The 17016-nt window shown below is 44.9% G+C and overlaps 1 protein-coding gene across 1 annotated transcript in view; it reads right to left on the bottom strand.

Annotated features, from left to right (window-relative positions):
* dntt (deoxynucleotidyltransferase, terminal) overlaps positions 1 to 17016 on the bottom strand; it is a gene marked incomplete at its 3' end in the record, with an annotated part of 195856 nt that overhangs the window by 103092 nt on the left and 75748 nt on the right. The window contains exon 5 of the mRNA XM_084321927.1: positions 12035 to 12164. Within this exon, the coding sequence (XP_084178053.1) occupies positions 12035 to 12164 (130 nt within the window). The remainder of the gene's footprint in view (positions 1 to 12034; positions 12165 to 17016) is intronic.

A 17016-nucleotide genomic window follows, 5' to 3' on the forward strand; every position in this document is an offset into this window, starting at 1 on the left:
CTGGTAATGGTAACTACAGATGAGGTACTCAAAAAACTGAGCGCCCTCCAACCGAACAAGGCCACTGGACATGACAACATCCCCTCCAAATTCCTCAGAGACTCAGCAGCCGCCATCACCCCAGTCATCACACACATAATAAACAAGTTTCAAGTTTCTTTAATAGTTGTCATACAGAAGTACAGAATACTTTTATACAAAATGCTTCTTACTGTTGCGCTCCAACACCTCCAAAACCTCTCCATAATACAGGGACACGTCCCCAAGGACTTCAAAATTGCAAGAGAAACACCCCTGCACAAAAAGGGCAGCAAATTAGACCCAGGCAACTACCGCCCTGTTTCTATCCTTACATCCATCTCGAAAGTCATGGAAAATATTTTATACGAACAGGTCGAAAAGTACCTTGCGGAAAAAAATCTAATCTACGAATTCCAATCTGGCTTCAGAACATCCCACTCCACTGACACATGCCTTCTCTATTTGAACGACCACATCAAGCAAGAGGTGGACGCGGGCAAATACTGCGGCATGGTCATGCTGGACCTACAAAAGGCCTTCGACACTGTCAATCACACCATTCTGATTGACAAGCTAAAAGCAATTGGTCGATCAGTGAGCTGGATACAATCCTACCTGGAGGGGAGAGAACAGATGGTGGAGGTAAACGGTACCATATCCCCCCCCCCCCTCACAGTGAGCTGTGGTGTTCCACAAGGAAGCATACTAGGACCGCTACTGTTCCTGATTTATGCAAATGACATGTCGTCAGCTTGTGACTGCAACTTGTTCCTGTTTGCGGACGACTCAGCCCTGCTGGTCTCTGACAAGAACAAGTTACAGGTTGAAAAAACCCTCAGCTCGGAACTAGGCAAAATCTGCATATGGCTCGCCGACAACAAACTATCATTACACATGGGCAAAACAGAGTCCATTCTCTTCGGTTCAAATAAAAACTCAGCAAGACCGACGGCTTCTCAGTTACAGTGGGTGACAATATTGTCACAAGGAAAGATAAAATTACCTACCTGGGTTCCATCCTAGAGGCTAATCTTTCCTGCAACAAAATGGCATCCGATGTAATAAAAACCAAAAAAAAAGTCAACCAACAAAATCGATTCTTGTACCGGATCTCCTCACTGGTAAACAAGAATACCCTGAAGACTCTGGCAGGAGCACTCATTCAAGGGTACTACGACTATGCGTGCACCTCATGGTACCAAAGCACCTCAAAGGCACTAAAAACCAAATTACAAACATCTCAAAACAAACTAGTCAGACTACTGCTTGACCTGACTCCTAGAACCCACCTCACCCCTGCCCACTTTGACAACCTAGGATGGCTTAGAGTAGACGACAGAGTACAGCAACTTGCAATGGGCCTGGTCTACAAGATACACTACACCAGTGTTTCTCAAAGTGGGGGAGGCGCAGAGGCATGACAGGGGGGGCCTTGAGATTTATAAAAAAAAAAAAAAAAAAATTATTACAGAAAATTATCACTAAAGTGCTATCTGTTGCAGCTGCACTGTTCTCCATGAAAATACCATTTCTCAAAATCTGAAAATCATTATTTAATAAAACACAGAAAAGGATCACCAAGTTACTCTAAATAAAAAAAACCTTTACAGACAACATTGAGACAAAGCTTCCTGACACATCTCCATCCAAACTCTTGGAAGAACTCTTTGAAATCTCATCTGATACCACCTAGAGAGCTAGTTTCAGAGTGTGGTGCTGAGCACCAAGTATCTCATCTCATGGCCCACCAAGTATCTCATGATGCAGCAGTTAAGGTGTTGATACCATTCAGCACCACATACAGTATCTGTGTGAAGCTGGCTTTTCATCCATGACAGCTCTGAAAACAAAATATAGGGCCAAGTTGAAAGGTCACAATATTGGTGTTATTTCAATAAATTTAAACATGGCCCATTTCATGACTATTTTGTTGGGGCGAGGGGGGGGGGGCCCAAAATATTTTGGTCCACCAAAGGGGGGCCTGACAGAAAAAGTTTGAGAAGCACTGCACTACACGACCAAGGTACCCATGTACATGTCAAAATACTTCCCAAAGGTCAGTGAATACCACGATCACAACACCAGAGGGAGCTTCACAAATCATGTTAAACCCAGATTCGGCTCAAACAAGGGACTAAACACGTTTAGCAATTATGCCACATCAATGTGGAACGCCCTACCCAAAGCTGTAAAGGAATGTGAATCACTACCCACTTCCAAAAACACTCTCAAAGAACACCTACGGGAGACTGCATTTCGAAACTGGCCCCTACAAATGTCCTAACCCAGTCCCAACCACACCCCACCTACCCAACCTCCTCCAATGTACAGTTTCTACGTCAAATGTATATACACTCTTTTTCTGGACACTTTTTGTATCACAAACAGTACTGTATTTGCAAATCTGGTATGTCATAAATATATAGATGTAGCAGTATTGTCTATCTGTATGTCGTGTGTGTCATATATGTTATGATGAATTGAGAATGGGGGACCCTGATGTAAACAAGACGAAAGTCTTTCTCTGGTCTGCATCCCCTTAACAATTGTATGTATTGAGCTGTACTGTACTGTACCCATTCTGCAATCTGTTAATAAACTTTTCAATCAATCAATCAATCAATGTTTAATCCTGGTTAATAATATCTGTTATCTCCACATCCCAGTTGCTCCCAGTCCCACGTGACTGCATCTACAGTACATACGTCGGCTTCATTCCTCCCAGATTAGAATTCACCACAAATGAATCCCCACATACATACCGCCTCCAGTTCACGTCAATTCAATATCCCACATACACTGGGATACACAGTTTTATTTTTATTGATATTTCCCTGTTTGTGTCACAATGTTAAACTACGCGGTACATTTGAGTACATTGGTACATTGCACATTTGTGACCATGGTGTGGGCCAACTTGTCAAAAGCTTCTCTGAGAACCTATCCTGCCCACATCAAATTGAAAGAAATTATTACAAACCATTACGACCAAAACCATTTCCCCCGCAGAAATATAGAATAGGAGTTTAAGCACCAGTTTCTGTGTACATGGGCAATCTGACAAACAAAGAGCAAACTCTCTCCTAGTGAAAGTCAGCTACAGTATAAGGCCCAGTTTGCACGATCACGGGTATTAATGACATTTTTTTTTTTTTTTATTATTAAAAAAAAAAATTCTCTGTCCACACGACTGGTTTAAACTCTGCACCGAGTGACGTCATATACATGTAGTACAATGCCAAAGCAGTAGGTGGCGATGTTGTTCAGACATGAAGGCCATTTCAACCAACCAGAGGGGTTTAGGGTTAATACCGGAAACGTTAGGTTATGACTATAACCAAGTTCTGTTAGTATAGCGACGCTCGGCGTCACTCTCTGCACTGTCCTCGCACACGTGCACGCGCACTGAATAAAGACCACAATGCACCTTTAATCCCAATATTTGTCTGACCACACCCCTATCAGCTTACCCATATAAGCAGGGGTGGGGCCACCCACTCGCCTCCTTCCCAAGCTTTCACCACAAGGCGAGATCAAGGGCTGCAGCGGCGTCGGACGCCGAGCGTCGCTATACTAACAGAACTTGGTTATAGTCATAACCTAACGTTCTGTATCGTATAGCTCTCGCTCGGTGTCACTCTCTGCACAAGGGAGGCCGAGCGAGAGCCATCGGCCGACAAATACACCCCGCTGAAAGCCCCCCACAACCATCAGAACAGGGAGGGCCGAGCCCCCCCGACCCACCCTAATGGAGGGCACCCCCCCTATTGGGGGCTTCACGGGAGGGCGACGGACCCGACCGTGCGAAGAGGCACTCAAGCAACTCAACGCACAGGGTGAGCAGACCGTGGCTTGACCCCACGACTACACACACGCACAATCTGCATGCCACCCGGGAACGAACGGAGGAAACAACCTCGTTACTGCCCCCAGAATCACGGGGTCAAGGGCAAACCCAACCCCGTGGCAAGGCCGTAGCAGCGGAGCGCGAAGGAAGACCCAGACCCACCAAAGGGACTGGACCCCCTGGAACGGGGGCCCGGAGAAGTCCATGATGCCAGCATCAAGACCCCACCAGGTGGGCACTTAGTGACCCCGCCCCCCACATCGCCAGCGTATTCGGACAAAGGCCCCTCAGCCGAGCGGGCCCTGTCCCCCCAACAGTACACCGCCTGGCACACTGACCCTGCAGAACAGGCAGTCAGCATGGCCGTAAGCACACAAAAAAGGTTAACCAACGGAAGCAGGCAGCGCACCAGGGAAAAACCAGGCAACAGGCTGTTAACCCTAGCCTGGAGACTGCGGACGAGACAGGCGCCAGAGGGGACAGCTGAACACAGCCGCCCCGGCGTAAGGGGCGTATGCTGGCGTTGTTGCATGACCAAGCCTCTATTTAAAAAAAAACCCACCCAGAGGGGTTGAGGCAGAGAAGGCTGACACGATTGGCAGACGTCATGAACGTGCAGGGGCACCCTCAACCGGGTAACCCGGGAGTTGACACTGCTCCAACACACCAGGGAATCAACCACCTTGGTGTTACCCAATGCGGTGGTTGTTCCTATAACCCCTCAAGAAAAAACTCCAAAACACACCTGCGGGTATACACCGGCTATACCGCAGTACAAGTGTTTCAGTTTTCAAAAAAGGGTTAACCCAGGCCTACGGGTCGACGAAACATGACTTCGGACCGGGCCCGGCGATACGGGAAGCACAGGGTCACCAGAGGAGGTCAAAAGACCACCCCAACAGGCCCCTCTTCGCCATGCGTGAGAGAGGAGTGAAAAAGAATGGAGAACCAGCCCCAAGCACACCGTACTTGGTATTCCCAGGCGGTCTCCCAACCAAGTACTAACCAGGACCAACCTGTGTAGTGGCCGAGATCTGACGAGATCGAGCGTGTACAGGTTGGCATGGCCGTAAGCCATTACGACAGTGCTGAGTAAAAAATTTACCCAACCAGGGTCTCCATAGCGCTTAACCCTGTGACACCCGGACCGACCTGGCATTTTTCCCCCTGAAAAAAGCCCAAGTCCCTCAGGGTACCAGAACAGCAGATCTGCATCCCCGGCGGACAACGGGTTCAACTGATCCGGACCAGCGTGACCAGAACCAGTCCCGTGCCCTAACCACGCCGACATGCCTACTCCAGGAGAAGGGGCAGATATGCGTGTTGATCTTAAACATGAAAAGAAGGCGCCACCCAGACGTTCGGGCGAACCGCGCCCGGTGGCCCACCCTCAGGGCGTGAGACCCCTCTACATATGTTCAGATCCATTCCGTCATCATCCCCCAGATATGAACGAGAATCCGTCGATAACCAAACCAGGTCGTTGGATTTGGTCGTCGGAAGAGGAAAAACCTCCATCCCAGTTGCTTTATAAAAACGCCGTTTTAACCTCAAGCAACCAAGGCGTGCCAGTCAGTCGCCTGTTTACAGAACACCCCGAGCTAGCACTATACGTGCGTCGGGACACACCCACATCAATGAACAGGCTATTTAGACCTGTCATTGAATCCCCAAGGCGCCCAGGGGAACGACAAGAGGGGTGTGACACTTCCTAACTCCAACTCTTTTTAATAGAAAAGCAGGAAGCACCAACAGTATGTATCCCAGTCTACACAGCCGGGGGTAAAAAAAATTCACATTTTTACATCCCACCACCCTCCCATAGGAAGGAGACGGGAATCCCCAGAGAGACTTCCCACGCGAGCTGTACAGATTGAAAAGAATATATTGCACCTTGAGCCATGTAAAAAATTGGTTTTAGGGCTCTCCGGGGAGGAGGCACTGAACCCATACACACTCAATAATCGAATTGAATCGAATACATACACAATAGAGTAGGACTCCTTCTTGAGGGTCCACTCACCTTGACAATCTGAGGAGGAGGCTCTGTACTCTGAAAGAGGCTCCCTCACATGGAAGGAGGAGTCCCAACTCACAGAAGGCCCGAATAGGAGCTTGGTGAGGAGGAGCCCTGACCACCCCCCGAAACAGATCCATCACATGGACCTGAACAGCACACGGAAGTCCTACCAACAGAGACGCGCACGGTGACGTACTCTATGGCGGGGGAATTTCTGCGGTGCACACGCCCAATATTCCAGGCCGTGGGACCAGGAAACTCCCCCCCCACCACCCCAACCTGTAACGTGCCGAACCGCAACGTGACAGGAACCTTGAAGGACAGGTGGGTTTACCCCTGACCAACAGAAAAAAGGGGGAGGAAAGGTTACCAGTTCACCCCTTTACGACCCCACACCCATGATACGATGTAATGACAAAAAGAGAGTATGACACAGTCATAGTCAGCTCTATGAAGCGTCTGACAGCTTCACACAGCGCATGAGCTAACCTGCTATCTGATTTTTACTAAGGAAAAAACACAGAATAGAGAGGGCTCTCCAAGAGCCCCGGTACCAAACTTACACATGTGCTTCTGTGGCCAGTCCAACCCAGTTGTAGGTCACATGACACACACAACCCATCATCACCTACAAAAAATGGCAAAAACACACTACAGAGGAACGCCGTTTTTCATAATGAGAGAATACATAATTCTCGATTAGTATCGGCCACAGGCCTTGCTAAGCACACACTAAAGCGACCAAACAATCTTTTCTTTTAGGAAAATAAAGTTTCTCCAGCAGTTTTAGCACAACCTCAGCAATCAAGCTAAGGGTTACATCGTATCCCTACCACACAGTGACACAATGTAGTGCAACAACATGTCTGAAAGGAGGATGAAGAAGTCCCCAGGGAACCGGGGGGAAACACAATCCTCCTACTTTACCCTTAATACGGCCAGTTAAAACAGGAAAACCTGTTAATATGTGAACACACTGTTCATTGTCATTACAGGCTGAGAAGAGAATCATTCTTTACTCATTTGTCACTAAGCATAGCTTTATAGGTTAGTTAACCCCCTTAGTTGTGAGTACAAGGTACATATAAACACACATGATGTTTCTCAACACAACAAACCAGATCATTTTCACATCTGTAACAACAACCCGATTTGCATGGAGAAGCTAAATACCAGTGACAAGACAATTCACACATAACTCGCGTCGTATCCTAAATGTAGTGCAGCAACACTCGTTTTTGGAAAACATCGTTATTTACAAAACATTTAGAAGGGAAAGCCAGAAGAAGTGTACAAGGTCTGGCCAAACCTTGCCTACCCGGAGCGTAGATCAAGCGAAGTGCAGTCTCAAGGCACCGTAGTAAACACAGCCGTCCTGTGTTGTCGATCTGGGCAGCGTCGCCGCTCCCTCCCGTCGCTACGGTCCCTCTTGTTGACGCAGTCCTTGCCGTCCTGGCCCAGGGCAGGTTCGACGAACATCCTCTGTCAAAGATGACGTCGTAGTCAAGAGTGTTTAAAACATGTTATAATCAAAGCACGTTCAACAGAGTAGCATTAAGCTAACGGCCGCTCCAACCGTCGGTCGCTACCGCCCCTGCCCGCGAGACGGCGAGCGAACGGCGCACGTGACCAGAGGGGAGCTTCGAATCCCCCCCGCCTCTCCCCGTGAGAGGGGAGTCGTGAGAGGGGAGTTGGGAACCGCGGCGGCGCGCGAGGGGCCGGAGCCGCCCCGCGCTGGGCCTCGGCCGATAGCAGCAAGCTAACGTTTCCTAGCCTAGCCAGGTAGGCCACCTAGTGATCACAGCAGGCTAGCGCCGCAGCTAACAGCTGACTGGCTAACAGTAGGCCACCACTAGCACGTAAGCTAAGCAGCGACAGCAGCAAGCTAACGTTTCCTAGCCTAGCCAGGTAGGCCACCTAGTGATCACAGCAGGCTAGCGCCACAGCTAACAGCTGACTGGCTAACAGTAGGCCACCACTAGCACGTAAGCTAAGCAGCTATCACCTGAACTTGTACACAATGATATAACACTCACCCAGACAGGCCGCCGTTCTGAAACCCTCCTCACTTTTTAAGAGAAAAGAGAAACAAGATGTCAACACAGTTTTACAACAGTGATTTTACCAACACCCGACGGAGCCAGCACAATACCCAACTGGCCTGTGTAGCTGACTTTGAACACAGATCTTCCGCTAATGAACATCTATGCCCATATCTCCTCGTGAGGGAATACTCTCATTTGGATATGAAAGATGGGGCCTAACACGGTGACAGAGAGACATCCACTCGTCCAGAAAACACAGACCCTAGTCTGGGGCCGGTTTTCATAAACATTGTCAACTAGCCCCCATAGCACTAACAGACAAGTGGAGCTTGCCAGCAAACATAACTCACCAAACCTGGAACCCACCGCTCCTCACAACAGCGGTGCGTCCTACAGCCCAGCTGTGTCTTTACCGCAACCAGCACACAGCAAGGACTGCAGTTGGAAAAGCATGTAGCGGCGCAAACTCCCAATACGAAAACCGGTGGAGGATTTTTAGAATGATCATCATCTTCCAGACACTCCAGTACGAAGACAATATCGCCGTATTTTCTCGAAAATAGTGAGAGAGAAAATAAAGATATGATGTCAACGTATCCTTGTTTTCCAACTCTTCTCCTACCATCACATCACTTCAAGTGGGGATCTACCGAGGCACTTCCTTCTGGTGAAAGCGAGAAGGAGGCGAGTGGGTGGCCCCACCCCTGCTTATATGGGTAAGCTGATAGGGGTGTGGTCAGACAAATATTGGGATTAAAGGTGCATTGTGGTCTTTATTCAGTGCACGTGCACGTGTGCGAGGACAGTGCAGAGAGTGACGCCGAGCGAGAGCTATACGATACAGAACTGACCTGCCACAAACATCCCTCCTTGCTCACAGCCATTTACCCAACGTAGCATTTATTTTTCAGCAAGAAAACAAAGTGCAATAAAAGTGCAATAAACAAAAACGGATACATTCACTGTGTGTTCTGCCTCTCATTTGTTGATGAAACAAAACCAACATCAACACAATTTACCACCAATAGCGGATAGTTTAGTCTCACAAAAAGATCTCCGGTGTTGTTAGCTAAGAGCAAACTCTCTCCTAGTGAAAGTCAGCTACAGTATAAGGCCCAGTCCGCACGATCACGGGTATTAATGACATTTTTTCTTTTTTATTATTCAAAACAAAATTACTCTGTCCACACGACTGGTTTAAACTCTGCACAGAGTGATGTCATATACATGTAGTACAATGCCAAAGCAGTATGTGGCGATGTTGTTCAGACATGAAGGCCATTTCAACCAACCAGAGGGGTTTAGGGTTAATACCGGAAACTGACCTGCCACAAACATCCCTCCTTGCTCACAGCCATTTAGCCAACGTAGCATTTATTTTTCAGCAAGAAAACAAAGTGCAATAAAAGTGCAATAAGCAAAAACGGATACATTCACTGTGTGTTCTGCCTCTCATTTGTTGATGAAACAAAACCAACATCAACACAATTTACCACCAATAGCGGATAGTTTAGTCTCACAAAAAGATCTCCGGTGTTGTTAGCTACATGCTAATGTGAATGGCATTCTCCATGTATAGTTAGCATCGAGGCTAGTATCTGCGTAATAATGTGGTAACGTTAACGCTAGTAGAATGAATGGATGCAAACGTTATTTAACACATTGCAGAATGGGTACAATACAATACGGCTCAATACAAACAATTGTTAAGGGGATGCAGTCTGGACTGGGTTCCTTATAACAATAACTTGACAACACATGAGTTTAGTTTAGCCGCAGCTACATGTTTACTCTGAGCGTCAGGTCAGGAATGCGACAACAGACATCATCAGTCGATCACAACACTCTTCAACAAAGACGATACATTTCGAGCAAAAGTTTGTTACAATCATTTTCATATAACGCTACTTGGGACAGCTCTGCTGTAAACACTGGAAATAACCTCGGTTTCTATGCCCACATGCAACCACTGCAACCTGGATGTGCGCAAAACTTCACCCTGGACTCTGGTTTTCAAAGACCGTGGTTGCAGTGTAGCAAAGCCCCGGTTGTGTGTGTGTGGGCGAACAGTGCAACTGCACACATACAATCACGGTTACATTAAACCCAGCGCTCGTGTAGACAGCCCCTAAGTCTCTGTTGGTCTCTAGGTCTCTGCCCCTCTAAATTCCACTACAAGCTACCCTTTACAACCACTATTCAGTCATGTTTATTACAAATCCCCTGTGGAGCCTTTCTCACGGTGCTGTGAGTCTGTGAGGCTCCATTCTGGCCACAACCCATCACGGTGGAGAGATAACGTAACATGGCTAGCATCTCAGATAAGGAGAACCCATCTGAGACAAAGACACACACACAGACACGCACAAAATAGCAGACATCCCGGAGACGTACTTAAAGGGACCTTCCACTCTGGATCTCTCTTGTATTTATAGAAGAGTTGCTTTACTACAGTGCAGAGTAAAATGAGCTCATCTCTGTGCACATTGTCAGGCCAGAGATATAGCCCTAAACTATTACAAATGACTACACTCAGTCAGGCAGAAAAGGGCATATGTCAGACAGCGCCAGTGAAAGGTATACCATTCCCACCAAACACACACAAGGAGGAGAGGGCAAGCATTTACTTCTGTTTACTCCTGGTGAGAGGGAGAGGGAGTGGGACGCTGATGGAGAGATACCTTCGAGGAATTAGGAAAGTCTAATTAGCCGCTCATAGTAGTTCTTCAAAACTGAGTGGGTCGAGCTATGCATCTTCACGACTATACATATGATCACGACACTCAGCTCTACCAAATTAGCACCTTCCGCTGACGATCTGAGCAGAGATTGATTTGGCAGAGAAAATGTATTACCCATGCCTCAATCTGGTGAAGTAGTTTAATGCTGCTTTCCTATTTAAAGCCCCAATCCAGAATTGTTTTGACCATCTAAATTTGGGGAATAATACAGTATGTATGTTCTTGAAGAGTTTTACTTATAAATGGGAAATACTAATTTTGCAACTTGCTTTACCATCATAACTATTTCAAATGTATACAAAGCGTTTACATATTATATAAAAGGCTGCACAATTTCCGGTTTAGCTGTTGTGTACTGTGTCATGCCAGTCATTTAATTTGAGACTAAAAAAAGATTTCTTCTAATACCATTATTTTGGGATTCATTGATGGCGCAACCATTTACGTTTATGTTTGAATAGAGGATTGGGCCTTTAGCTATAATAATAATAATAATAATAATATAATAATAATAATAATAATAATAATAATAATAATACATTTTATTTGGTGGCGCCTTTCAGGACACCCAATGTCACCTTACAGATCATAGAACAATTTAAATAAAAACACAAGGCAGTTAAAAGTCAAGGTTAACAATAAAACAAGCAACAGGAAGTATAAAAACAGTTAGGTTAAAATAACAAAACAAACAAACAGCAGGGGGGTATAGGACAGTGGCAGAGGTTACAGTGAATAAGCTACTTTGAACAGATGGGTTTTCAGTTGAGATTTGAATGTTGATAGTGAGTCAGACTGTCGGATATGTGGGGTCAGGGAGTTCCAAAGTCTGGGAGCCGAGCAGCTGAAAGCTCGGGCACCCATGGAGCTGAGGCGTGAGCTGGGGATGGAGAGGAGTCCAGTAGATGATGAGCGGAGGGTGCGGGAGGGGGTGTATTCCTGGAGGAGGTCAGTGATGTAGATGGGGGCTAGATTGTGGAGGGCTTTGAAGGTGAGTAGGACGTTTTTTTAAATCAATCCGGTAGTGCACAGGGAGCCAGTGTAATTGAATGAGGACGGGGGTGATGTGGTCAGATGAGTTGGTGCGGGTGATGATCCTGGCAGCAGAGTTTTGGATGATTTGTAGTCTGTTGAGGAGTTTGGGAAGGCCGGTGAGGAGAGCGTTACAATAGTCGATCCGGGATGTGACAAATCAGTGGACCAGGGTTTCCGTGTTTGATTGGGACAGGGATGGGCGGAGTCTGGAGATATTACGGAGGTGAAAGGAGGCAGACCGGGTGATGTTTTTGATGTGTGGTGCAAAGGAGAGGGAGCCGTCCAGGATGACACTGAGGCTTTTAACTTGGGGGGAGAAGGGTACAGGGGAAGCCGTCGATGGTGATGTTTGGAACTGGGGTGTTTTGTGATTTGGTGAGGGTGGATTTGGAGCCAATGAGCAGGGCCTCAGTTTTGCTGCCATTTAACTTCAGGAAGTTAAGCATCTTCAGATGCTGTATGAAAGCAGACTTTTGTTTCGCTTTTCAAATATACAAAGTGTAATTTTGTTCGTGGATGTCATGGTTTTTGCTTTATTTCGCCTTTCTGTGAGGGACAGCTGTCTATTTCGTCTTCCTGTGAGGGACAGCTGTCAATCACTGGCCTCTGTGGTTAATTGCCTCATGGTAGGGCAGGTGTGTGGGCTTGATTGCACCTGATTCAGTGCAGCTGTGCCTATGGTAGCTGAGTCTATTTATGTTTGAATCTCGCAGTGTTAGCTGCTTTCTCATTTCCTTTCGTGTTGGCTACCCTTCCGGCCAGGCTTTGCTATATTAAAGTGTAGTGCTGATCTCTGCCCTATTCATCAGCATTTAGCCTTTTTCTGTAGCCATTCTGGTTTTAGGTTACTGGCTTATTTTAGCACTTTATTTTCTAGTAGCTGAGCCTTTTATTGTAGTGTGTTTCTTTTTATGACCGTTTCCTTTTTTTTCCATTAGTCCACTACTACACGTAAACTCCCTTCGTTTATTTTGTTTATTGTTATTCGCACTTACAAACATACATTCTGGAATAAAATAAGTATAAAGAAGAACAGTTAAAATGTGCAGGAAAGGTAAACAAAAAAAAAACCCAAGGGCTTATAAGCGACCTCCCCTCTTAAACCTATATAGGATAACTACACACAAAAAAATCCCCCCCCCCCCCGCCCATTATGCACAAACACATGCGCATATCCCTCTCTCATACACACAGATACATACAATACAGCATTATACAACTATTATAATGTTGTGGATTTTTTTTAAAGACTTTACACAAATACACATGGATACTATAGACTACAGGATCTGTAGTTCTTTTTTAAGCTTACTTTTAAATATATTTAAAGTGGAACATGTTTCTATTAGATTTTGTATATCATTCCACATCACTGCACCTTGATAAACAAATGAGAATTTGGCAACAGAGGTCCTACAGAAAGGAATGCGTAAGACTTTATTTCTTCTTGTGAGATGTGCATGATAATGAGAATTAAACTCAAAATAAGTTTGAAAAAAATTAGGCAAAGATAAAGGAAGACCAATTACTTTGTAAGAACTCCTGTTAGTGGAGGTTTATTGTTTAGGTTATTTGTATGAACTCCGTTATTAGGAGGTGCCTTTGTGGCTTATTTCAGTTATTTCTATAATACCTCTTTATTGAGTGTTGTCGTGTTTTTTGGACTTTTTACTTACTTTTTACTTTTAAATTTTTCCCTTCTCCTTAATGTTTGCTTAGCAGTTTAGTGGTTATTCATTACACAAATAACTTAAAGAGCCCTAGCCCCTTTCGTGACTTTCGGTTTGCAAGCCTGGGGCTTTTGTGACCGCAGTCACTTATTTACGTGCCGCCACCCAAGAAAGTACCAACCAAGCGTGATCGGGGGGCTCTGAGTGTGTCAAAAACATATCAGATATGAATTTCAAAGATACCCAGCGTACAATATGGGTTTAACACAGCTTCAGCTTTAAGGCTTCCGGTTTAGCTACAATATGTAGCGCACGCGTTTGGTAACAGCTCCGCTCCCGTCAACGTTAATTTCGTTCAAAAACATTATTTTAACAAATACCAATGAGATTAAACCACATCGTATGTATTGATAGGAACTTCTACTAACTATATCAAAAGACATAAAGACTCAACATGGATGGTAAGGATAAGAAAAAGGTTGGAAAGAAACATGAAGCAGCAAATCCAACGGCGACGATTGAGACGCGTTCAAGAAAAACAACAGGCGACGCGGCGGCAGATCCGTTGTTGACAACCCCCGAGGAGAATATACCGGGACCATCGACGACTGGCTCCGAGAGGGAGACAATAGAGGACAACATAACGGGAACGACAGGAAAAAGTACCGTGAGGGACAAAGCAGAGGATATTGAGAAGATAATAGCCAACAAATCCATCGCTCCCATCACTGCACCTACAATATCAACTGACACAGGCAGTGCAATTACTCAACCCGACTTCAACTCTCTGACTATCCTGATGAAAGAACAGATGGTCGCTTTCAAATTACACGTGGCACACATCGATACTAAATTCGAACACATCGATGCTAAATTAGAAGAAGTTATGAAAGCGGTTGCTGTACAGTCCGTGCGAATCACGACAGTGGAGAATACGGTGACAGAAATTACACGGGTAGTCAAAGAGAACGAGAAGAACGTCAACGAGGGATTGACAGAGTTAACGAAGGAGATAAAAAAGGTGGAAGAAGCATGTCGGATAAAAATACAAGAAGTCAGAGATGAAGCGATGGAGAGGCTGCTCGAGACCCAACGTTACTACAGGCGAAATAATATCCGCATTGTGGGACTTGATGAATCAGTCAATTGCACAGACGACAAGTTCCCAACAGTGTTAGCAGAGATTTTGGGTAACAACATTCTAACCACAGAGCCGATAGTGGACCAATGTTACAGAATCGGTACTCGTGAACAAAGAGGCAACGTTCCAAGAGTCATCATTGTTACTCTGCGCAAGACGGCAATAAGAGATGACATCATCAGAGTTGCACGCAACCAAAGGGGTAAACTGAAATATGGTGAAAATTCAATATTCATCTACGAAGATCTATGCAAAGAGGCCATCGCTCAGCGTTTCCCCTACAAGGAGGTGATGCAGAAATTGTTCAAGTGTGGCCACAGACCAAGGCTAATATACCCGGCACTATTATCGATCGTGGGAAAAGACGGCCGGAGGGAAGGATTACGAACGCCTAAAGACGCAGAGGAATACTTGAATCGACATGGAGCAGGTCCCCCAGGGCAGAACCCAACACTGTCTCGCACCAGATAAGCCCACTCATCTCTCTCTTTCTCTTTGTATTTCAGTATTAGAATGACTTTACCACGACTCAACAACAGTAGCAGATGATATGCATGCCGGCAACACCAATGCACAAGGCTTATAATATGGTTCGTAATGCATTATATTTACAGACTTCTGGTCTCCGTGGAGACAAGAATATATCAATGACACTGTGAACAATCTGGAATATTCTGGGCTCATCGCTCGACTGCTCTGGGACACTAAGGAATATCCCGAAAATACAAGTAGTCAAGAACCCTGGGTAGGAAGATCATTCTGGAACATAACAGCAGTCTGTTTGTATATACTAGGGTATTCTACAACCTTCTAGAATATAATGCACCATTACAACGAAGGCCTGCAACTTTAACATTAACATCCGGTGTGTATAAGCATATGATCAATTGACTGAAGTTTATTCAGGCCTTGATAAGGCTTTAAAAAAAATCAGCCACATCTAAATGTATGAGCACAACAAGGTTATTCTAATAATTTAAATAATCACTCCACTGATTTAGAGATTGGCACAATGTAGCTCTAAAAGTCTCTGTTTTTCTCTTTTATCTATGTATTCAATTTTATTCTAGTGGTTTCTCCACGTTGAGTTTTATTTTAGCTCTCACTCCCTTTTTTTATCTTACATTGTTCTTTTCTATTTTTCTTCATTTTAAGGTGTTAGTGTTTGTCTACAATCTTTTCCTTTTTCTGATGTTTCCTACATAAGTTAGTAGAAGGTTCAAATGAATATATCAATGAATGTATTCTTTTTTTTCATTTTTCATAATATTTTACTACATTAAGGGAAGGCGCAAGACCAAAAGCGACATTCTATTAAATTAGAATGAAAATGTTAGATCCTATGGCAATTAGCATAGGACGAGTAGGATTACAAAGCTCAGGTTGGGCAATCCGGTGGCGTAAGGGAGGGAGTCATACGCGGAGGATGTGTCAATGGAACACAGGCCGGTACGACTCTCTGGGAGAGGGGGAAAAAGGGGATTTTTATTTGTATATATATATGTTTTTAAGCTCGGCTCTCAACGGGACCTCAATAATTGGATGTACATCTATTGTAGCTTCGCACTCCAGAAGCATTACCAAAAACTACACTACAACATGTATAGATTATGGCTAGTTTGAATATATTGATATCGAACACTGCTGGGATAAATAAACAACACAAACGCAAAAGCGTGCTCACACTGATGAAGAAGGAACATGTGGACGTGGCTCTACTAAGCGAAACGCACATTTTAGAGGAAGACATAGATACGTTAGCGGACTACACATATCATAATATTAGTCACTCTTCTTTTGGTACGAGAACTCGAGGTGTAGCCATAGTCGTTAGACGTAAGTTAAATATTGAATTAAAGGGAGTATGGTCGGATGCAGAAGGGCGTATAACTATAGCTAGGATTGTACACAATAACAGGAAAATAGCGTTGGCAGCGGTATATGCCCCAAATTTGTACGAAGAGGGTTTCTTCTCTACACTAACCAATGCAATGTTAGACCTTCCCGATTACTCATTTATAATAGGTGCAGATTTTAATGCCATTTGGAATCCAAGGATGGACAAATCTTACCTCGCCTTTTCCAGCGAACAAAAGAATTCATCTAAAGCATTAAAGGATTGGTCGAAGAGTACAGGTGTAAATGACTTATGGCGATCACTTAATCCCACGACCCGAAAGTACTCTTGTCGATCTGCGAGACATAACACATTATCCAGAATAGATTATGTCTTTGCATCCCCGAGACTATTTGATAAATATGAAGTGGAAATGATACCCAATGCACTATCAGATCAGTTATTTACTCCTAAAAGGAACATTTGGCATACTATCTTCCCGAGCCCCAAGATGGCGATTTAAATCGATGCTGCTTAATAACAAGGAATTCATTACACAAGTCAAAGAAGCTCTTATAGTATTCCTACGGGATACTATAAGTTTGAATATATTGATATCGAACACTGCTGGGATAAATAAACAACACAAACGCAAAAGC

Source organism: Notolepis coatsorum (genome assembly GCF_963971535.1).
Source record: "Notolepis coatsorum genome assembly, chromosome: 9".
NCBI lineage: Eukaryota > Metazoa > Chordata > Actinopteri > Aulopiformes > Paralepididae > Notolepis > Notolepis coatsorum.